General features: G+C 41.1%; 1 protein-coding gene across 17 annotated transcripts in view; it reads left to right on the top strand.

Annotated features, from left to right (window-relative positions):
• Positions 1–24,966, top strand: part of PHLDB2 (pleckstrin homology like domain family B member 2) — a 239,555-nt gene that overhangs the window by 101,119 nt on the left and 113,470 nt on the right. For all 17 annotated transcript variants that reach the window (XM_008982473.5, XM_008982475.5, XM_008982477.5 and 14 more), the window contains exon 2: positions 14,663–14,777. In XM_008982473.5, the coding sequence (XP_008980721.4) occupies positions 14,711–14,777 (67 nt within the window). In that variant the 5' untranslated portion in view covers positions 14,663–14,710. The remainder of the gene's footprint in view (positions 1–14,662; positions 14,778–24,966) is intronic.

The following is a 24,966-nucleotide window of genomic DNA, read 5'->3' on the forward strand; positions in this document are numbered from 1 at the left end:
TCCTCACTGCCAGAAAACCAGCTTCTCTTATTCCTCCTGCTTCCAGGTCTCTATCGGATTAGTGGCAGGAGCATAAAGTAATTTCTAAAAGTACTTCCATTTTTACTTTTCAATTGCTTGGAAGCATATATTGCTTGATAAGCAGGGAAACTGAGGCTGGAATTTCTGCTGAGAAATAAAAGAGACTGACAAAATTAAAGCAGTCTAACATTCTTTATCTTACATGAATATTTTCCTATTAAGCTATGAGATATCATATGGCTTGATAACAGTATTTTTTTAAAAAAAAGGATATATGTAGCTTCACGGGTATGTATAAATCCTTTGTTCTGAAATATCATGAATAAGGAACATGGCAGAAGCAGGCAACACATTTCAGAGTCTAAGCATATCATTGTGAGCATGAGAGGCGGTGGGATCTTAGGCAACTGACTTTATTTCCACAGCTTATCTTCTAGGTTTGGAAAGAGAGAAGGAAGGAAGAAAGAAAGGGAAGGAGGGAGGGAGGGAGGGAAAGAAAGAAAAGAAGGAGGGAGGGAGGGAGAGAGGGAGAGAGGAAAGGAGGGAGGGAGGGAGAGAGAGAAAGAAAAAAGAATAAAAGAAAAAAGAGAAAGAAAGAAAGGAAGGGAGAAAGGCATGACACTTTTTAAAAATCCCTACCTATATCTAATAGAATCTACAGGAGACAGGATAAATAAAAGAAAATTGTAGACAGTAAAATCATAAATATTTTAGGGACTTTTCAAATCACTTTGCATATGCATGTTTTAAAATTTTCAAATATATTATTTATACTTATCTAATACAATGTGTATGAAATATTGAAAAGGATTTAAAAAGAGACTTTCATGTATTAAAAAAATTCATCATTGGGCTTTGGAGATAACGTTTATTTATTAAAACATCCAAGTGTTTCTTTGCTCGAAGCATTTTAAAGTCACGAAGAGAAAGTGGGTCTTCCCATGAGCACATTTGTAGAGACAGTAAGCTAGAAGAAGGGAGTTTGCAAAAATGTCCTTAGAGTCGTCAATTTAACCCACCTGGAGAAGCAATCAGTAATTCTGTAATAAAACACTGGCCCTACCGCATACCACTGTAATCCCCCATGTGGGATCCATTTTTATAATGGGCTTACCTTATATTTAATATGTCTCAATACATAGTATTGTTCAAGACCAAATGTGAATAAATGCTAATTGTTTCATACGAGAAGAGGTAGACAGGGATATCTATCTGTATGTATCTAGACAGATGATATAGATATGGATACATACCAACTTGAAAATGTAAATAAGTTTAATGTGGGGGTAGGCAAATTAATGAAGATTCGTTTCATACTGAGGATGTTGTACTATCTTCTGACCCTCCTCTTATGTTGGATCCGGAGTTAATTATCGGTCAGTGAGATCGTTTTCCCCAGCCAGCCTTTAGGTGAACATGGCTGTGTCATAGAGAATTATTTTCTCCAATCCAAGGACAGCAGCAGTAAAAATGATCTGTGGTGCTGCTTCCCCTGACACTGGATCATGAATTTTGCCTGTGACCCTCTAGTCTTAGCAGCAAGCTCTAGTCATATCGACCACAGCTTGTCTGAGCCCTACAAGAACCGCAACCCGGAAAGCCTGCCCAGACACACCCTTGACTGCTGCCAACAACTACCACAACTCTCACCACAATCCACCCCTTGGTACAGCACCCCTTCATGCCAGATACAAGTGAATCTGCATCTTTTTTTTCTTTCTGCAAGCTAATCTCTATCTACTCAGCTACTTTCTCTGGAATCCAACAATCTTTCAACTTTACCGCTTCTGTTAACGGCACCGTTTGCTTGTAATGGTATGAGATTTGCAAATATAGTATGTTCTTATGTTTTTATAAAAAAAAAACACTGAAAGGCAAAACTGTACCAATTAATCAAAGTAAATCTTGTAAGACCCACTCCACTCGCACATCCTTCAGTGATGTTCTTTTCTGACACTTCAGCTTTTTCCTGTTAACAAAAATCAAATGGCATTATATACAGAGCCATCTGATGTGTATGTGTGCGTGTGTGTGTCCGCGTGTGTGTGTCCGCGTGTGTGTGTCCGCGTGTGTGTGTCCGCGTGTGTGTGTCCGCGTGTGTGTGTCCGCGTGTGTACACGTATAGCTTTACAACTTGCTCTTTTTGCCTACAACTTCTTCAGGTCAGTTTATATAGATTTATCTCATTCTTTTTTTTTTTTTTTTTTTTTTTTGAGATGGAGTTTCGCTCTTGTTACCCAGGCTGGAGTGCAATGGTGCCATCTCAGCTCACCGCAACCTCCGCCTCCTGGGTTCAGGCAATTCTCCTGCCTCAGCCTCCCGAGTAGCTGGGATTACAGGCATGCGCCACCATGCCCAGCTAATTTTTTGTATTTTTAGTAGAGACGGGGTTTCACCATGTTGACCAGGATGGTCTCGATTTCTTGACCTTGTGATCCGCCCGCCTCGGCCTCCCAAAGTGCTGGGATCACAGGCGTGAGCCACCGCGCCCGGCCCTATCTCATTCTTAGGTTACCTGATTGCATGAACACACAGCAGTCTACTTCACCGTGACCTCACTGATGACATTACAGGTTTTCAACACTGTTATCACCAACGAGGCTGCGGTACATATCTCTGATATACGACTTCAAGCAGTCTTGCCCTCATTTCTTTATAAGATAGACTTTTAGAGGTGAATTGTGGAATCATAGGGCATCCTGTGTGAACAATTCTTAATAAATGCCACGAAATTACTGAAACCAATTTTGGACTTCGCTTTTCTTAGTTTAACTTTTTCCGAGGTAGACTCAACCCCAGTCAATGAAAATCTATGGAAATTTCCCTGGTAATATTATCTTGCCATTTGCTGCCGACCTGATACCCCCCTGGCTACATTTTTAAGTCTTTTTTAAACCCTAACATTCTTAGACACTTCAGCTCTGGTTTTTATATATCCTTTCTACACATTATTGCCATAGTAATCTCAAACTCTGCCTTACGCATATCACACCTCTGTAATTTTCCCTTGGTCCCTAAGGCCTAAAAAAATGAACCTTAACTATGCATTCAAGATCCCTCACAATCAGGCTACAATCCTCATTTTGCCCTAAAATTTAAGAGAGAATGAGAGAGAGAGATTTACCATGAGTCTCACATTCTTAGGCACTTGCACATGCGTTAAACATTTAATTCTTACATCAATTTCAGAGTGTTGTAGTTTTATTACCATAAAAATATAGACACTGATGGACTGGGGAGGACACTTGCTTCCTATCACACAGCTGCAGCATTTAGAGCTCTGGTTTGTATAGTATCCGACTGCTAAGGTCACGTACTTAACTATCACGCCATATTTCAACTCAATTTAGCAAATATTTATTCAATATATACTACATGCAAAGTACTTTATTAAGTGCTACAGAGGAGTAAAAATGTGAAAAGGATGGCACACAGTTGACATTTAATAATGGTGCCTGCTTCCCCAGCAGCAGCTCCTTCTAGGTAGCTGTACTTTAGGACTCTGCCCCTCTGAAAGCTGGTGCAGAGGTAGGCACTGGTTCTCATCGTCGACTGCAGTGTAACACACACCCCAAAATTCAGTGGCCTAAAGCAATGACAGTACTTATGCTGCTCCAACACTACAATCTAGGTAAGGCTCAGAGAGAACATCTTGTCTCTTCTTCACTCAGCATCAGCTGACGACCCGCAAAGGCTAGGACTGGGACTCACCTGAAATCTTACTCACTTGTCTGGAGGTTGGTGCTGGCTGTCAGCTGGGTCATCAGCAGGGGCTGTCACCAAGAACACCTTAGATAGTGACCCCATGTAGTCTTTCCTCTTCCTCCTGACTCAGGGTCTAGGTTCACTGAAGGGCAAGGAAGAAGCTGTTTGCCTTTAGAGCTTAGCTTTGAAAAGCACATAGCCCAGCATCACTTCCACTAGTACTGATAGGCCCATCCAGATCCCAGGGGAGAAATGTAGACCCCACCTCATGATGGAGGGCTGCCAGTGTCACAGGGTAGGATGAGCACGTGAGTCAGTGGGGCCATTTTTGGAATACACTCTTCCTGCACCTACGGACATGCCAGTGACCTTTCAGGGAAAGACAATCGAACAACCAAATTCTTTTTCAAGTGATCTGACTTAAGAATAACTTAGAGAATAAAACAGCTGCTGGAGACTAATCTGGAAGGACAGAATGCAGGAGCAGAAGAAAGTGGCCATGACAAAGCATGTGTTCACTGAAGTTATGAGGCAAACAGGATTCAGGAATAAGAAGTCCTGTTGGCCTTTAACTTCCCAACAGAGCACAGTGCCAAATGCATGGTAAGAGCTCACAGTTGTCATATGAAGAAATTCATGAACGCTGGAAAGAGAGAAAACCAAAGGAAGGGTAAGATTGGAAAGGGAGGATGAGATTCTACAGAGACATGCTGAGTTTGAGAATCCAGTTATACCTCCTCACTGACGTCTATCAAGCAGTTAGGGGTGTTGATCTTAGCTCAGAAGAGATAGCAAGCGTTAGGAACAGGGCTTGGGAAGCCATGGACAAGGGAAGCTTTAGTTTTGAATGAGATTGCCAAAGAATCTCGAATTAGTCCATTTTCACACACTGTAAAGAACAACTGGAGACTGGGCAATTTATAAAGGAAAAATATTTAATTGACTCACAGTTCCATTTGGCTGAGGAGGCCTCAGGGACCTTATAATCATGGCAGAAAGTGAAGGGGAAGCAAGGCATGTCTTACATGGCAATAGGAGGTGAAGAGGACTGCCAAACACTTTTTTTTTTTTTTTGAGACTGAGTTTCGCTCTTGTTACCCAGGCTGGAGTGCAATGGCGTGATCTTGGCTCACCGCAACCTCCGCCTCCTGGGTTCAGGCAATTCTCCTGCCTCAGCCTCCTGAGTAGCTGGGACTACAGGTGTGCACCAACATACCCAGCTAAGTTTTTGTATTTTTAGTAGAGATGGGGTTTCACCATGTTGACCAGGATGGTCTCGATCTCTTGACCTCGTGATCCACCCGCCTCTGCCTCCCAAAGTGCTGGAATTACAGGCTTGAGCCACCGCGCCCAGCCTGCCAAACACTTTTAAACCATCAGATCTTGTGAAAACTCACTCGCTCTCAGGAGAACAGCATGGGGGAAACCACTCTCGTGATACAATCACCTTCCACCAGGTCCCTCCCTTGACATGTGGGGATGACAATTTAAGATGAGATTTAGGTGGGACACAGAGCCAAACCATATCAAATCTACTATTCAGGTAGAATAATGAAGTGGTTAATATTATTGGCTTTGAACCTGAGAACCTGGATTTAATGTCTATACCTGCTTCACCACCTACTATGCGTTCTCTTAGGTCAAGTTGTTTAATATCTCTGTACCTCAGTATCCTGTTATAACATTGTTACAGTAATGAGACTACCTCAGAGGGCTGTGTCTTAAGTGATATGCCTGCAACATGCTTAGAAAACAGTCTGTACAGAGTAAGAAATCAGTGCGCATCAGTTTTCATAACTGTTAACAGTTTTTAAAAACTATCTAACGTTTAGGAAGGAACCGAGGAAGAGCTGGAGAATAACGCTAGGCACGAAGTTCTTAGCGACCTGTCCAATATTCCTTACGAAAGTGTGAAGTTACGTCCGCTGCTGAGCTGACTGACATCAGACAGTTGCTGGTCTGTTAAAAAAAGAAGGAGAGGCACGGAGAGGACCGTGCTCTGTGTCAATGTCTCTGAAAGTCATGCTCGTTGGGGTGCACAGTAGTATGTGTTGACTCAACAAAAGTGTGTGGTATACTCAAATAAATTTGAAAATGCTGGATGAAACAAAATTAAGTAGATATTTCCTTAGAGTCTATACTAAATGCACATACTAATATGTCCCATGGCTGGCTAAGGAGGGGCTATAGAGTGCATCATTTCCAAAACTCCTCTTGGTTGTTTATGGGATTATTCTGTTAAACTGACATTCTGTGGAACACAAGTTCTCAAAGCTAGTCGAAGTATGTGTTAAGCTTACTGCAGAAGACTCTCCTGGGAATCTTCTTAGAAACACTCATTACCAAACCTGGCCAGGTGCAGTAGCTCACACCTGTAATTTCGGGACTTCAGAAGGCCAACGCGGTCACAATACTTGAAGCCAGGAGCTCAAGACCAGCCTGGTCAACATGGCAAAATCTCGTCTCTATTACAAATACAAAAAATTAGTCTGGCGTGATGATACACTCCTGTAATCTCAACTACTCAGGAAGCTGCGGCACAAGAATCTCTTGAACCAGGAGGTGGAGCTTGCAGTAAGCTGAGATCGTCCCACTGCACTCCAGCCTGAATGACAAAGGGAGACTCTCAAAAATAACAGCAATAGGCCGGGCGCGGTGGCTCACGCCTGTAATCCCAGCACTTTGGGAGGCCGAGGCAGGTGGATAATGAGGTCAGGAGATCGAGACCATCCTGGTCAACATGGTGAGACCCCGTCTCTGCTAAAAATACAAAAAATTAGCTGGGCATGGTGGCGCGTGCCTGTAATCTCAGCTACTCAGGAGGCTGAGGCAGGAGAATTGCCTGAACCCAGGAGGCGGAGGTTGCGGTGAGCCGAGATCGCGCCATCGCACTCCAGCCTGGGTAACAAGAGCGAAACTCCGTCTCAAAAACAAAAATAAATAAATAACAGCAACAACAACAAAAAAAAAACACACATAACTGAACCTACCAATACAGATTCTGATTCAAAAAGTCTGGAGTGAGGTTAAGGTACCTGCATTTTTGTTTTTATTCATTTGTTTGTTTGCACGTTTGTTTTAGAGACAGGGTCTAACTATGTTGCCCAGGCTGGTCTCAAACTCATGGGCACAAGTGATCTTCCCGCCTTTACCTCCTGAGCAGCTGGGACTACAGGCACGTGCTACCACTCCTAGCCAGGAGTCTGTATGTTTAAGAAGTTCCTCAGTATGCTCTTGCCTCTGGCAACCTAGAAGAGGAATTTGACCCTACCCACAATGCCCTCTTTCCCTTTCCAATCTGTTTTCAGAAAAGCAGCTCCACAAGAATGATAGCAAATCCAGTAACCTATCTGTGTGGGTGTTTCAGAAATTCATCCAATAAGCACAGCATGGAAGTGACTTCTATACCTACTACACGTTCGGAAACCTTCAGACAGTCAGTATGGGTGAAAGCCAGTGATCCGATCACCATAAAAATATAACTAGGAAAACTGCTTGTAGGCTTTACATGTAGAGGAATTTGAACCACAGCCCAAAGAATTCATGATAATCTGGGCAGGATTTTCAGGCAGAGTCAGATTAGAATATCTTTTAAAACTTGCTTAGAAGTAATACCTAACAAAACGAGGAGAGTTGTGTTCTCAGTGTCTCTGTTTAAAATGTAATCTAAGAACAGACTCTGAGATTTTCTTGAAGACCAGTTCGAGCTGAGCATATGCTGATCTAAGACTAGATATACTGCGAAATCTAATTTAGGAGAACCATTTCGGAAATAAGACAATTTTTTTTTCTTGTGAACATTCTGTCTAGGAAGAATTCAACAGAATGAATATTCATCATTTAACATATTCCTATTTTATAGTGTGCTTCAAAATTTTTTGAGTAAAAATAAGATAAAAGTATAGCATCACTTCCAGATTTCTCTACATACTCAAGCAATTATTCATTTTATATGGGTTTTTACTGTGGTCACTCTGTTTGTCTGTTCCATTACCCCTTGCTCTGAGGATAAATTAGCCTGTGAGAGGCCACCCACACTGAGCTCTTCCAGACTGAAAAAAACAACTAAAGACTCAGAAACGCTAAATATAACACATGTTCTTAGATTATTACTGGGATAATTAACTAGCCTGAATGCAGTTTGTGAATTTTATGGTAGTGTCAATGACAATTTCCTGATTTTGATTCTGGTGTATTGGTTATCTGAAAAATGCCCTTCTTTGAAGGGTTACACATTATTCAAGAGTGATGGCGCTCTGTTCACAATTTACTCTCAAATAGTTCCAGAAAAAACTGTTCTTTGTGCTATTGTTACAGCTTTTCTGACATTTGAATAAAATTAACATTATCTTTAGCGTTTTTAAAAGATTAAGTTTATTTTGTGGTCTGTGAGTCCATCATTGATTTTCTCGGGTTCTCTGGGTAAACCATATCATCTGTAAATAGTTTTCTTTGTTCTTTTCCCTTTTCTATGAATTGATTTTTTTTCTTTTTTAATTGCGTTGGTTAAAAACAACATTCAATAGATGCAGAGAGTAAACATCCTTAGGATCAAAATATAGGAAAACACGCATCATCATTTCTTGGCCCTATGGCTAAGATCAAGTATAGAAAATATGCACCCATTTCTATTTTCTTCATGTTTTTATTAGGAATAGGAATTGAGTTTTGTTAAAAGCCTTTTTTTGGGGGTTGGGGAGGCCAAGTGTGGTGGCTCATGCCTGCAATCCCAGCACTTCAGGAGGCTGAGGCAGGAGAATCGCTTGAGACTAGGACTCTAAAACCAATCTGGGCAAGATTTCTAAAAAATAAAAGTATTAGCCAGATAGAGTGATACACGCCTGGAGTCCTAGCTGCTTAGAAGGCCGAGGCAGAAGAATCCTTGAGCCCAGGAGGGTGAGGCTACAGTAAGTGGTGATTGCACCACTCCAGCCTGGGCGACAGTGAGACCCTGTCTCCAAAAAAATCTGTTTAATAAAATAAAATTTAAAGAACTTTAGAAAGCTTTTTCCCTGACTGGGATAATATATAATTATTCTTCTTACATTTACTAATATGGTTTTTATATTAATAGATTTCCTCACATTGAATCATCCTTGCATTCCAGAAACAAATCCTACTTGGGCATGGTGTATTTTCTTAATGCGATATTAGATTGTTTTCTGATATTCACTGTAGCATGTTTCCGTTGATACTGGAGAATTGCTTTTAATCTTATTCACACATTAGAATCATTTTCCACGATACCACTCTTAGGAGAACAGTTTCCGTGGAAGGGATAAGGAGACAATCTAATGCAGAAATGGGGAGCTGACTTAGGGCCACACGGATTAGGAGGAGATTACCAGCCCCTCACCTACAGACTCAGTGACCTTAGAGAAGTTGTTCCTCTTCTTCTGCCCTCGGTTTTCTTGCCTGTCAGTTAGAGAACCCACCTCAAAAGACTGTGTGAGAATAAATGACAAGATGTGTGTACAGACTTTAGTACAATGTCTGACACAATGTAAGCTCACGTAAACACTGGAATACTGCACTTTATTAGAAGGCACTATTTTTCTTCTGCTTTTCTCCTCATAATAATGTGGGATTAGACACATGTGGACAGGTGTCATCATTTCATCAGGAGGCGGTTAGTCTCCAACACCATTTTGTCATAATCACCAGGCCATGGAGTTTAGGCAGGTGATCTGGGGAACTAGGTTTGACTTCTGTCTCTTCCTTTACAGTTACTGCATTCCAGACTAGAGGTTTGAATTCATAATTTTATGTAATTAATTTATTTTATTTTATTTATTTTTGAGATGGAGTCTCACTCTTTTGCCCAGGCTGGAGTGCAATGGTGTGATCCTGGCTCATTGTAACCTCCGCCTCCCAGGTTAAAGCGATTCTCCTGCTTCAGCCTCCCGAGTAGCTGGGACTACAGGTGCCCACCACAACGCCCAGCTAATTTTCATATTTTTATTAGAGATGGGGTTTTGCCAAGTTGGCCAGGCTGGTCTAAAACTCCTGACCTCAGGTGATCCGCATGCCCCAGTCTCCCAAAGTGCTGGGATTACAGGTGTGAGTCACTGCGCCCAGCAGAGGTTTGAATTGAAACAGTGAGCTCTTCATGGTTATCAAGTAGGAGGAGGAGGGGGGACAGTAAAGGAATGAAAAAGGAAGAAGAAACTTCTTGAAGCCCTCCCACATGCCAGGAAGTAATGTAGGTGTATCTGCAGTTATCACGTGGGGAAAGCTGGAAGGTTGCATCAGGATCGTAGAACTCGAGAACCACCTCGGCAGGGAATGGGTACGGGCATTGTCTCCCTAACGGGTGAGATCAACGTTTGTTCTTTCCTTCTCATTCATATCCCCTTCAAATAGAATAAAGAGATACTTTTTCTTTGGGTTGGGCTCTTAGTTACTCTAGCTCTAAGTGCTCTGAACATCAGGAAATCACTCTGTACAGGGTGTCAGCTGGGCTTCTAGGACTCCTCCATGTGGAGGAGTTAAGTAGAGTGATCATTTATCAAGACATTTATTCCACAACATTTGTATTATAAATGTGTTTATCCTGCAACTCTTTATTAAGACTGCAGAGGTGGAAATGCTATCTACCACTCTAAGACTGACAGACCTAGAACATTGTAGGAATGCCCTTGAAAAAGAAGGGGCCTAAAGATGCTGGCATTTCTGTGGAACCTAGAAAGTTGGAGTTGAGAGCAAAGCTTGAGGGAGACAGCACAGTACATGTGTTAAGGAACAGGCTCAAACAGATGGAGGTCTGCATTTTGTCTTCCTGTCTTTCTCACTGCTGACTTTCGACAAGTTCTTTGCGTTTCTGAGCTTTAATTGTATTGTCTGTAAATTGAGGGAAAAGCACGGAATATATATGGGGTTATGGTGGAGGCTCAAGCAGATAATGTGGGTAAAACACTTAGCACAGTGCCTGGCTTATAAGCCCTCAAATATAATGGCCGTTATTATTACCTAGTCTTTGGCAGTGTTCCCTTCTTGCCTCCATAAACAATCTTTTCCTTAGACTTTAAGCTTCTGCTTTTTTTTTAAGACTTTTTTTTAGCTCACAGCAAAATTTTTTAGTTTAAGACTATATTTTTATTTAAAGACTTTTTTTTTAGTTCACGGCAAAATTTTTTAGTTTAAGACTATATTTTTATTTAAAGACTTTTTTTTAGTTCACAGCAAAATTTTTAGTTTAAGACTATATTTTTATTTAAAGACTTTTTTTTAGTTCACAGCAAAATTTTTTAGTTTAAGACTATATTTTTATTTAAAGACTATATTTTTTTAGTTCACAGCAAAATTTTTTAGTTTAAGACTATATTTTCATTTAACGACTATTTTTTGGTTCACAGTAAAATTGAGAGGAAGGTACACAGATTTCTCATATACTCCCATCAAAATTTTTTAGTTTAAGACTCTATTTTTATTTAAAGACTTTTTTTTAGTTCACAGCAAAATTTTTTAGTTTAAGACTATATTTTTGTTTAAAGACTATTTTTTGGTTCACAGTAAAATTGAGAGGAAGGTACACAGACTTCTCATATACTCCCATCCTCACACAAACACGGCCTTTCCTTTTATTAACAACCCCACTAGGGGGGTATGTGTGTTACAACCAGTGAACTGATGAACCTACATTGATGCATTGCCATCATGCAAAGACCATAATGGGTTTACATTCTATGGGTTTAGGCAAATATATAATAATATGTATTCACTATTACAGTATCTTAGAGTATTTTCACTGCCCTAAAAATCTTCTGTGAAGCTTTAAAAAAACAGCTTTTACTGAGGTGTAATTCATATATGATATAATTCACCTAAACTTTACAATTCAATGGTTTTTAATACATTCAAAGAGTCATTTGCAATCTAACTTTACAATATTTTTCTCACTCTCAAAAGAAAATCCAGACCCATTAGCGGTCACTCCCTGTTCCTCTTTTATCTCTTCCCCACATTCGCTTCTGGGTAACCACAAATCTATTTTCTGTCTCTATAGATTTGCCTATTCCGGACAGTTTACATAAATGTAATGATGTAATACGTGATTTTTTTGTGACTAGCAAAGGTCATTCATGTTGAAGCACATATTCGTATTGCTGAATAATATTCCATTGTATAGATATATCACACTTTATCCACCTTTTGAAAGATATCTGAGTTGTTTCCATTTTTTGATATTACAAATAATTAAACCATGAACATTTACAAACAAGATTTTGTGAGAATGTGTTTTCAATTCTTTGGGGTATATCCGTAGCAGTGGAATTTCTGGGTTTTATGGCAGCCCTGTTAACCTTTAGAGGAACTGGAAGATTGTGATCCAGAGAGTCATTTTATATTTCCACAAACACCCTATGTGTGTTCCAATTTCTCCATCCTCCTCAATACTTGCTACAATCTGTCGTTTTTATTACAGCCATCCTAGTGGGTATGGAATGGTGCCATATTGTGGTATTGATGTGCCCTTCCCAGATGGCTGAAGATGTTCAATATCTATTAGCCACTTGTATATCTTCTTTGGAGCGATATCTACTCAAGTTCTTGGAGTATTTTCTTTTTTTTTTTATGAGGCAGTGTCTTGTTCTGTTACCCAGGCTGGGGCTCAGTAGCATGATGATGACTCACTGCAGCTCCTAACTCCGGGGCTCAAGCCATCCTCCTGTCTCAGCCTCCAAATAGCTGGAAACACAGATATATGGCACCATGCCTGGCTAACTTTTTAAAATTTTTGGTAGGGTCAGGATCGCTTACTGCTTTCCAGACTATTCTCGAAATCCTATGCTCAAGTGATTCTCCTCCTTCGGCCTCCCAAAGTGCTGGGATTACAGGAGTGAGCCACCACGCTTTGCCAAGTATTTTGAATGTTAAGAGTTTCACGCATACTCTAGCTGAGAGTCCCTTATTAGATATATAATTTGCAAACATTTTCTCCTGCTTTGTGGGCTGCCATTTCACCTTTTTGATGGTGCTGCTCACAGCACAAAAGTTTGTAAAGCTTCTTTTAAATGTAACTTATGGAAGTTTATATTTCAGCGGTTATTTCCTACAATAATATTCACGCTGGTAGACTTTTAATGGAAGACTCTGCCTTGTTCTTCACAGGCAAAAATGAGGCCCTCGGTATATAAAAATCCTCTGATTTTAACCTTCCACCAATAGCTGTCGACCTATATTGACAACTCCTCTTACCTGCTTTCACTACCCGTTCTTTTGCGATAGAGAGAGCTCATTCCAGTCAAGACCAACACTGCAGCTGGGTTCTTGACCTCACCCTCTCTCTCTTCTCTCAAGACATTGCTCTGTCACTTAATCTGTTTCCCAGATCTTCAACATCTCCCTCAGCCTAGGAGACAGTTTGCCTTGCTCCCTCCCATTTTGAGGAAAAACAAAACTTGTCATGATTTGCATCTTCCAAATATATATCTCTAGTCTTGCTCTCCACCCTGCACTTCACTTAGGTGCCCTACAGATGTATTTCAATTCAACATGTCCAGAATTAAATTCTTCTCCTCGCCCACATCTGCTCCACTTCCAGTACTGCCATGTGCAGGTGATGACATGCTATCCTCCATCACTTTCCCACATCAAATTCTCTCTCCCTTGTACACACCTTTCACAATCAGTAAATCATGTTGGCCTGATGAATTTACTTCCTATATATATCATAGAGTCTGCATCTCGCTGTCTTACACAAATGCCTTTAGTTTAGTTTCTCCTCATCTTTTCCCTGAATGGTTGCATAACTTGTCTCTAACTTGTTTTCTGCCTCCGGTTCTGCCACCATTAAAGTTCATTCTCTTCAGTACACAAGAGCAATATAAGCAAAACCTGGTGTGTTTCAGCATTTGAATAGGAGATACTGATTGTTACCTTATTAGAAAATGTCCATCACTGGTTATGTGACTTTTGATAAGTCCTTTATTCTTTGTCAGTCTCTGGCCCCTCATTTGTTAAATAAAAAATGACAGCACTTAGTCTTAGAGACGTAGTGAGATCAAGTAGGACAATATTTGGCATACTGGGTTTATAACAAATGGGAGCCCTTACTTACATGATAATGGGGTGAGGTCATCTCCTGGGCTCCCCTGTGTCTATAGAGAATATTAGATAGGACAGCTGCAGAAAGCCAGACTTAAAGTCAGGAACTCTTTGGGAAGCTCTTGAGAACAAGGACACTAGTTTCTTTCCATATAACATGGGATTTGTAAAAATTAGAAGAAATAATAAAGACAAAATACCTAACAGGGTGGCTGGTAAATAATAAGCATGGGATGAAAAATAGAAAATAAGCAGCAACATGCCCAAGAAATAACTATGCTAAGAAACTGGTTCCTCTTTCGGTCTAAGCATTGTCTATTACTTGTTTGCCAGAATCTGTTTATTCCTTATAAAAGTGTGCTTTTGTTATTAGTGGTGCTGGTAGTGGTGAAGTTTTGTTGTTTTAAAGGGTAGATAGCAGTGGAATAACAGGGTGATCCAAGACATCTGTTTTTCTTTTTTTCTTTTTTGAGACAGAGTCTCGCTCTGTTGCCAGGCTGGAGTGCAGTGGTGCAATCTTGGCTCACTGCACCTCTGCCTCCTGGGAACAAGTGATTCTCCTGCCTCAGCCTCCTGCATAGCTGGGACTACAGGTGTGTGCCACCACACCCAGCTAATTTTTGTATTTTTAGTAGAAACGGAGTTTCACCTTGTTGGCCAGGATGGCCTCAATCTCTTGACCTTGTGATCTGCACGCCTCAGTCTCCCAAAGTGCTGGGATTACAGGCGTGAGCCACCACGTGGGCTGGACATCTGTTTTTCAACTTCGGAAGCAGTTTCCCCAGATGTTAAACATCTGTGTTCAACTCAGAGGTTATGTTGACCTTGAGTTTTCAGAGGTCAGTTCAGATTTCCAATCACGGTACCTCTCTCTCCTTGCTGTGTGCAGGCTGGCACTGATCCCAGTTTCTCCTTCGAGATTCAGCAGAAGATCTTGATGGAGAAGGATGATGCCCAGAGAGACATGCCCAAGGAAGATGGAGTTGGTGATGTGCAACATTTTGGTGAGAACTATATTGTCAGAGGTTTTCATCATACATATTGAGAATGAGCTGTCATTTTCAAGTATAAACCCAGGAGTCCAGCAATCACTGGGGAAGAGAGCCTGAGGCTGGCAGTCCTTGGCCAGAACTCTGGTCACCTGCTTGTTCACACATCACTGATTCTTACCTCACTAAAGACATATGTTGAGGTTTTATTTAGTCCAGATGTTGGATGATGGGAAGACCCAAGCAGCTGGTGTGGAGGTCTTTCCCAGTGACTCATCAGTCATTCAGAAATCAAAGGCTACTCAAGAAAGGGTGGGATGGTATGCATAAAGACATCAAGCCATTAGGCTCCAGCGGAGTAGCTGATATTGACATCTCTGAGGAGGGAGGAGGCTCCAACAGGACTACTCCCAATTCACAGGGTTTGTGGTGCTGGTTGAAATCTTTGCAAAGGGTTGCCCTGGCACTCAAACAGAATAAATAGGTTTATAAAATGTACATATTCTTCATTACTTTTTATTATGCCTCAGGTGATCAAGTAACCAGAGGAATGAGGGATAAGCTTGGGTACCTAGTTCAAGCCAATCTCATAAGTATTTCCTTCTGAACAGCTCAACAGCTCTGTACTGCAGAGTGCCCTTGTATTAAGAGAGGGCAATTCCAACCCAGATTTAATTTTTCATTTACTCATTATTCTAAGTTCTAGACACAGAGTTAAAATAGAAAAACCTGTGTTAGGGCTCTCCAGAGAAACAACCAATAAAACACGCATATACACATGCATGCACGTGCACACACACACACGCACACACAGAGATTTTAAGAAATAGTCTTACTCAGTTGCTCTAATGTGGGGACTGGCTGGCAATTCTACCATCTGTAGCGAGTATATATCTTGAGCAGACATGGAACATAAAACTGAAACATTGCAATATGATGATGTGAAATATTTTGACATCTAACTAAAACCCGTCATGGAGTTGGAGAAAGCTTTCTGGAGAGGGTGATTTCTGAAGCGATTATTGCTGCGTGAACTGTGGTTATGAGGAAAGAGATAAATGAATGTGACACATGTGAATAACTGTAAGCAGTTTACTGTGACTGGAATGTTCCCTCCTTGCAGGAAGCGGAGGAAGAAAATGGCAAACTATTAGGTGGGAAAATAACCTGCAGAACCCAGATTACTCTTTCTTTTTTTTTTTTGAGACTGAGTTTCACTCCTGTTACCCAGGCTGGAGGGCAATGGCGCGATCTCGGCTCACTGCAACCTCCGCCTCCTGGGTTCAGGCAATTCTCCTGCCTCAGCCTCCTGAGTAGCTGGGATTACAGGCATGCGCCACCGTGCCCAGCTAATTTTTTGTGTCTTTAGTAGAGACGGGGTTTCACCATGTTGACCAGGATGGTCTCGATCTCCTGACCTCGTGATCCACCCGCCTCGGCCTCCCAAAGTGCTGGGATTACAGGCGTGAGCCGCTGCGCCTGGCCCAGATGACTCTTTTTTATTTGTTTTTGTGCTAATCTGAGGTTTCCAGATTTATTTTATCCTAAAGTCTTTGAGAAGTTACTTGAAGAATCCTAAGCATTGGAGTGATGAGATTAGAGTTTCAGCTTCAAGAGAATCTGCGTAATGATTTAATAAATATTTAATAGTGTCCTGTCATATATGAAGTTCTGTGAGAGGCACTGGAGCTGTGACAATGAACAGAAAGATCCCGGTCCTCATGCAGCTTAGAATTGTGTGTGGCAGTTCAGGGGAGAAAAGACTAATAAAAGAATTTAAATTGTAAGTACTGTTGTTGAGGCTTGATTTAGGAGATTATTACAATTCCAATACCCTCCTGTCCCATCTCACCTGGCCATGATATCCTGCCATAAGTGGGAGCTTTAAATACCGGGTATTACTCAGCGACTGCCCTATACCCCATTCTCCTCTCATGGCCAAATGCAGTCTTGGATTTGATGCTTCCAGACTCTCTTTCCAAAATGTGGATCTTGGCTTTTTCTTTAGGCATCTTCCATTTCCTTGGGAGAGCCTTATTTCCTGCACACCCAGTATCCCTTTAGCCCTGGGCCTAATGAGGTTCTGTCTCCCCTTGACTTGTTCCTGGCCCTCTCTAAAGTGGGAAAACACCAGGTAATAAATGAATGCAAGGGGATGAAGAATTCTACTGACAGCTGTTTTAGAGGTAGAAATTATATGATTTGGCAATGGATTGGTAATGGGGTTTGAGGAAGCATTGAGGGACTGAAGCAGTTTTCTATATAGGGGAGCTGGATGACTGGATTTAGGAGGGTGTCCTTTACTTAATTGTAACTAGGATTAAGAAGGAGGGCTCAGGGGTGCACATGAGACAAGGTGATAATGATGTAAATGATTAGGACATGTTGAGTCTGCCTTGCCCAAAGGATAACCCTACCTAGGTAGACGGGGTGTGATCCTCACCTTCCGCCGTGTGCATTCCTAAACCTTCCTTCTTTCCTGTACTGAGGATTGTGGAAGCTGGAATGAAAAACGAGGCACTGATATTTATAGTAGGATCAAAGCATTCAACAGAGTAACTGAGAATTGATGTTGAAATGCTAACAGCCCATGAGAGATAAAAGCTTTCTTTGAGAACTAATTACTAGTGAATTATTCATCAAGGGTAATGTTGCCCCCTGCCACTAGCGATCCTTCAGATTGCCTGTGTAGGGAATTTTCCACCTGGATGGTCACTTTGATAACTTCTGCAGGACAAAAGTAGCTTTTCCAACAGGAAAACAATAAACCATATGACAGCTTGTCTCGAGTACATTGCTCATCCATGCTCAACAGACCAGAGGAGTGAAAAGCTAAGTGCTCTGGTGCTCTTACCCCACAACCAGCACTCCAATTGTTGAGAGGTCTCAGACCTTATCTGGGATTTTTGTAGGAAAAAAAAGAAAACAGAGGAAGAGCCCCAGAAATCTCTGCCACCAGGCTTGGGATGTGGGGAGGAAAATATACCCCTTAGACATATTTATATTTGTTGAATGACTACTAAACTTATTTCAATACAGTCACGCGCTACATAATGCTTCAATCAGTGATGGACCACATGTACAACAGTACATGTGGCCCTTTAAGATCATAATGGAGCTGGAAAACATCTTGTGATCTGGTGACATCCGTACAGCAGCACAACCTTTTCCGTGTTGAGAAGTTTAGATACACAAATATTTATCATTATGTTACAGTTGCCTACAGTATTCAGTCCAGTAACATGCTATTTAGGCGTGTAGTCCAGGAATAGGCTATGCCATGTAGCCTGGGTGTAGAGTAGACTGTGCCACCTAGGTTTGTGTAAGTGGACTCTGTGATGTTTGCACAATGACAAAATCACCTAACAACGCATTTCCCAGAACATGGCCCTAGCCTCAAGCAATATACAACTGTGTATGAAACTTTCCTCTTGCGAGCTGATGCGTTGCTAAGCCTTTTATAAAGCGAACTTCAATATTAACATTAAAGATACAGTGAATCCATATGCCCATGTTAAAATTCTGGAGATTTTTTTTTTTTTTTATTTTTAGTTAGAGTCTCACTCTTTTGCCTAGGCTGGAATGCAGTGATGCAATCATAGCTCACTGCAGCCTTGAATTCCTGGGCTCAAGTGCTCCTCCTGCCTCAGTCTCCAGAGTAGGTAGGACTACAGGCCCATGACACCATCCCTGGCTAACTGAAAACATATTTTTTAGAGAAGGGGTTTTGCTATATTGCCTATCCTGGTCTCAAACGATCCTTCCATCTTGACCTCCCCAAGTGCTGGGATTCTAGGCATGAGCCACTGTGCAAGGCCAAAGTTCTGAAAATTTTTTATGTCAATCCCATAAACATAATACTAATACCTTAGGAATCAACCTCTGGAAATCATCAATAAGAGAATGGCCTTTTAAATAGAGCTGCTTTCGTTTTCCATTTGAACAGCACAACAAATGAATTTTGATTATCTTTTTTAGAAATACTCATAACTCAGAAATTCTTGGTTCTTCTCATTGTACAAAATAGACACACATGTATTTGATTGCAGAGAAATTCACAATGGCAAAGACGTGAAACCAACCGAAGTGCCTATCAGCCAATGAGTGGATAAAGAAAATATGGCATATACACACCATGGAATACTATTCAGCCATTAAAAGGCAGGAAATAACGTCTTTTGCAGCAACTCAGGTGGAGCTGGAGTTATTTCACTATTCTAAGTGAAATAACAGGAGTGGAAAACCAAAAGCTGTATGTTCTCACTTATAAGTAGGAGCTAAGCTATGGGTACACAAAGGCATACAGCGCGACATAATGCACTTCGGAGACTCGAAGGGAGAAGGTGGGAGTGAGGCTAGAGGTTAAAAACTACACATTAGGTAAAACGTACACTGCTCGGATGATGGGTGCATATCAGAATTCAGCACTATACAATTCATTCATGTAAAAAAAAAACTACCCAAAAAGTTATTGAAATTTTTAAAAATTTTAAAATAAATTCTTGGTTGACGATAGTCATAAATTCAAATGAGACTAAAATAACCTAAGATGAAGCTTGAGCCCAGGAGCTTAAGACCAGCCTGGGCAATGTAGCAAAACCCCATTTTTACAAAAAGTTGTAAAGTCTGGGTGTGGTGACATGCACTTGCAGTCCTAGTTACTTGGGAAGCTGAGGCACGAGGATGGCTTGAGTCCAGGTTTCAAATTACAATGATCTGTGGTTACGTCACTGCACTCCAGCCCGGGAAACAGTACAGGATCTCATCTTTAAATACATAAAGAAACTATACTAGTCCTAACATTACCATCTGTATCTCAGGAATAAATGCTTCAAACAACCATCTAGAATTTATTGAGCACTAACACCAGGTCTCCAGAGCTGAGTGCCATATCATCCTGTTTTTATTAGTGTTCTCTGCGATTCTCCTGAGAGAAGCAATCAAATTGGCCCCATCAAGTGAAACATTAAAAATGGGCCGGCAGCTAGCTCTGAGCCCCTGCAGACACAGTCAGTTAATCAGAATATCGTCACTGAATTTCTAGTCCATCAGTGACCCAGCAGCCAAGAGGGGCCTGTCCATGTCTATTTCTGTGAACGCTTTAGGATCCGTGGCTACAGATTTAGCTTAACTCTGCAAAAGGAAAAGCGCAGTCAGGAGTGGATGGGGAGGTTTAATACCTTCACTGTGGCCCTAATGACTACTCAGTCGAGCAGCCTTGACTTGGGACTGACACCTTTTTCACACAGGAAGTAGAGGAGGGCTTCATTGGAGTCTTTCAACGTCGTGGCTGGGGCTCGTATTGCTTTTTTACCCTATCCCTATATCATCATGTTCTTCCACTTCCTACACAGCCGCGGGCTCTTCCTGTATTTGTCCGGCAACAAGGAGCCGGTCCAGTTTGGAGCAAGGAAGTGACATAATTAAAATGGTATTCGATGTGAGGTCTAAAATTTGAAGCCTCATCTTTCCCCTTTCTTCAAATCTGGCCCCAGCACCCATGTCTTATCCCCTCCTCCTCCTCCGCAGCCCAGGCGGCTGCATCACTGGCTCTTTCCCAAACCTGCCAGGGCTTTACAGTCCTCCTGCCTTGCTCATGCTCTTTCCTTTGCCTAGAAGGCTCCCCAGCCTTCTTTTTTTTCTGGTATGAAACTCACGTATGCTGTCTTCCCTGGTGGACTCACTGAGCACAGATACCCCTTCACCTGAACTCTTCTGTATCATTGTTTTTTAGTATATATTACATCATTACATTACAGTTATATACTAGGCAGTATAGAACAGAGTAAATGCTTGGTACATTTGCCTTTGTTCTAACATTCCAAACGTTCTGAAGCCTGGCCCCTGCTCTGAGTTGTCAGAATTCTCTCTTGTGCTGAAGTCTGTGTATATCTGACACATCAATTTGGACATCTGTCCCTGCCCAACATGGCATTCTCTCTCTCTCTCTCTCTCTCTCTCTCTCTCTCTCTCCATATATATATGTAATTATGTTAAATGTAAAGATTATATATAATTATAATAATCTTTATATATAATTATCCTTATACATAATAATCTTTATGCATAATATTAAGGACAAATTTGAAATCAAAGTTTGAGATAACTGCAGGGATAATGAAAGTCAGACCAAAGGAGAAACAAAAGCAACAGAGAGAAGAGAAGCTGAGCTCTCCTCAACATCCAGGGTACTGCTGACAACCTATTTCTTTTCCTTGATAAGCAGATAAGATACAGAGAAACTCTGTTTTAAGCTCACTACGCAGGCAAAGTAGACCAATTCAGGGTCCTCAAGTGATAAGAAAAGTGAGCCAGATGAACACAGTGGGGATAGGCTGATCTGAAAGACACACACACACACACACATACACACACACACACACACACACACACACACACGAGTGCATCCTTTTCCTGCCTGATTACAATACAAACTCACAGAAAAGCCTGCGGGGGGGAGGGGCGAGGAGAGCAGAAAGAGGACATTTGATGCAGAAATTAATCAGATGTTCCAAACAGATTTAGATTTTTCTCATAATTAGAGAACCTACCTTGCAATTGTTTAAAGATAAAGCGCACATGGGGATGATCATCAAACTTACTGAGGAGACAAAAATGAGGTATTTGCCATGTTGTGCCCCTAGGAGGTTAAAATGATTTCCACTTTAGTTTTGTTTAATTTTCTAGTGTTAACTTGAATAATGTATTATTTATACTTTATATATTTAAATATATATTAGAGAGTGTATAGTAAAAACTAAATATTCAAAAAGGTTATCGGAATAAAAATACACCAGCAACATTTTAAAGGGGAGAGGGAAGCAAAGCCTTTAGTACCCTTGTACAAAAATTTAATGGTAAGCTTGATGCTGGGCTTCCCGCAACGAGGATAGAAACACTGGGTTACATAGTTTTCCCCAACAACAGTTGCAAATCCAACGTGTAAATAGATGAAGATGGCTTTTCTAAGAAACGAAAGTACATTCATTTTTTTTAGAGAGAAAATGTATCCAGGTACTAAATTCTAAAAACAGTGTGCAATGTGGAACTGAACTTACATAGGACAATCAGTGTACAACACAACGGTCAACATCATCATCAATATTTCCAGAAGGGCAAATGTGGTTGGAAACTACTCTGCTGAGCCTTTTCTTTGTGCTATCTCTCCCGTACAAGGAATGGTACCTACATTAACACACGGGTTCATAATACATGAGTTTTTACTTTTCACAATACAAGTTTGTTTCTCAATGAAGGTAAATAGTGCACTCAAATTATGTGCTAGTGTATTAGTCTGTTCTCACACTGTTATAAAGAAATACCTGTGGCTGGGTAATTTACAAAGGAAAGAGATTTAATTGACTGACTCACAGTTCCACATTGCTGGGGAGGCCTCAGGAAACAGAATCGTGGCAAGAGGTAAAGGAGAAGCAGACACCTTCGCAAGGCAGCAGGATGGACTGAAAGCAAGCAGGGGAAAGGCCAGGCGTTTATAAAACCCTCAGATCTCGTGAGAACTCACTATCCCGAGAACACCATGAAGGAAACTGCCCCCAAGATCCAATGACCTCCACCTGGTCCCACCCTTAACACTTGGGTATTATGGAAATTACAATCCCAGGTGAGATCTGGGTCAGGACACAGAGCCAAACCATATCAACTAATAAAGGGACTCAGTCAGGGCTTAAAACCCAGTGTTGCCTGACTTCACAGTCAATGATTTTTCCACTGCATTCTGCAAGTAGAAACTTCGTGATTCATTAAATCATCATAATATTAAAGAGAACTTCAATACAAACAATTGTTCCATGAGTTAAACCGCAGTGAGACTGAAATGAGTTAATAGCTATAAAGATTTGTTAGGCTATCATTGCAGAGAAAAGGAACAAACATCCAGATTCAGGACATAAAAAGTTAATCAAATCCAACCAATCTTTTCTAATAAAAGGGAACAATAGCAAAAATAATTCCAAATGGAATGACAGAAATAATTCAAAATATCACTGCACATGTTTCAAGTGGAGCAGGTGTGAATAAAGCTACTCACAGAGATCACAGAAGCTGAAAGGCCAAAGAAAGAGGCTCACAAACCTACTTTCTCAGAAGGAAACATTTAACAGAGACTTATGAACAGAAGCCTTGTCTCCAGTGGCTGGGAGAAAAGATGGTGCATCTCCATGCTGTCACCCTCAGCGTGAAGAAACATAAAGGAAAAGAACGTGTAGAATTGAAGTTGACCCCCCCAGGTAGAGGCAAGGACGCCATGTGAATCTCCCTATGGGCAGGATTTATGGTCAAGGTTGTTTTGACCCAAGGGCAGGATTTAAGGTAACAGTAGATAAAATACAAATCTTAAAGTAATTCCCAGAATTCGGGTTAATCAGAAGTCAGCATGTAATCTTCCATGAAATTAGAGTAAACAGAAAAAAAAAAAAAAAGTCAGCATGGCAGATTGGCATCCAAGACCGAGTTGCTTTAGCCTCCATACTGTGCCACACTTTACAGCTCCCCAGCTGAGAGGGTGAAGGATATAGAAAAGTAAGACCAGGCAGCGTAACCGCTGTAGATACTGGAGAGGCAAACAGGAAAGGTCTGCTGTTTAGTTTACACAATATCCCCAGTAACGAGGGAAGGCGGAGAGGCAGGCAGGACTCTGGTCTGTGAAATAGAAAACTTCATTGTAAAGAACCCAGGAAATAGAAAAAGCAGAAAGACTTCTTGCTTTCTATTTTTTAAAAAATCACCATAACCAAAAGAAAGTCTGGTAATAATAATAATAACGGTAACAGTTGTACTTTATTTTTATTTTTGTTTCTTTGTATTCTATTTTTTTAACAGTTGTACTTTATTAAGTGCCTTAGATAGATAGATATACATATATACATTTTTTTTTTGAAATGGACTTTCGCTCTTGTTGCCCAGGCAGGAGTGCAATGGCGCATTCTTGGCTCACCGCATCCTCTGCTGCCTGGGTTCAAGCGATTCTCCTGCCTCAGCCTCCCAAATAGCTGGGACTACAGGTTCATCCCACCAAGACCAGCTAATTCTGTATTTTTAGTAGACACGGGATTACTCCATGTTGGTCAGGCTTGTCTTGAACTCCCCACCTAAGGTGATCCGCCTGCCTCTGCCTCCCAAAGTGCTGGGATTACAGGTGTGAGCCACCACGCCCAGCCGGCCTTCTATATATTTTTAGATGTTGGGGTCTGCATTTATCCTTTTTTTTTTTTTTTTTTTTTTGAGACAAGGTCTCTGTCACCCAGGCTGGAGTGCAGTGATCGTGGCTCACTGCAGCCTCGAATTCTCAGGTGATTCTCCCACCTCAGCCTCCTGAGTAGCTGGGACTACAGACGGCGCACCACCACACCAGGCTAATATTTTTGTATTTTTAGTAGAGACAGGGTTTTGCCATGTTGGCCAGGCGGGTTTGGAACTTCTGGTCTCAAGCCATCCTGCCATCTCAGCCTCCCAAGGTGCTGGGATTACAGGTGTGAGCCACTGAGCCTGGACTGCACTGATCTAACTTAGCGCTTGAACCCTCAGGGTGGTCTTGTCTATCTTCAGGCTTCTATGGCACTACAAAAGCTATTGAAAACCACTCTAACTCATCAGGAGTGGGAGGCTTTGCTGGGTTTAGCCACTTGAAAAATCACATTCAATGAATGCTTTCTGAGTTCCTTCCATGTATTAAGTCTTGGAGTATGATTCATACAGATATAAATAAAATGACCCCCTTTGTCTTCTAGGAGCTTGGCTACAGTAAGAGACAGAGATGCCAGCAGATAAAACAGGGCAGTGAAGGGAGGCCAGTGAGGATTACTTTTTGTCTAGTAATTAGGAATTATTCATTATACAGAAATGTCCTTAGTAACATTTATACTTAGAAAAGAGGTAGAAGGTAGCATTAAAGACAATGAACTCTAGAACAAGTGCTCCAATGCTGCCTCTACCAACTTATTACCTGAGTGACAACTGACATCTCTGTGCTTTTCTTTTCACTTATAAAATGGGAGATGTAACAGTACTTATTTCAGAGGGCTGTTGCATCAACTAATACTGTCCTATATTTGGAAGAATGCCAGATACGTATATAATAGTAATTGTTGCTCTCAATAAATGTTAGCGAATTTTTTCTTAGACATAAATATTAGCAATCTAATTAAGCCATTCTAAATGTGCTGTGCTAGTGCACATTCTCCCTAGA

Source organism: Callithrix jacchus, chromosome 15 (genome assembly GCF_049354715.1).
Source record: "Callithrix jacchus isolate 240 chromosome 15, calJac240_pri, whole genome shotgun sequence".
In the NCBI taxonomy this organism is placed as follows: domain Eukaryota; kingdom Metazoa; phylum Chordata; class Mammalia; order Primates; family Cebidae; genus Callithrix; species Callithrix jacchus.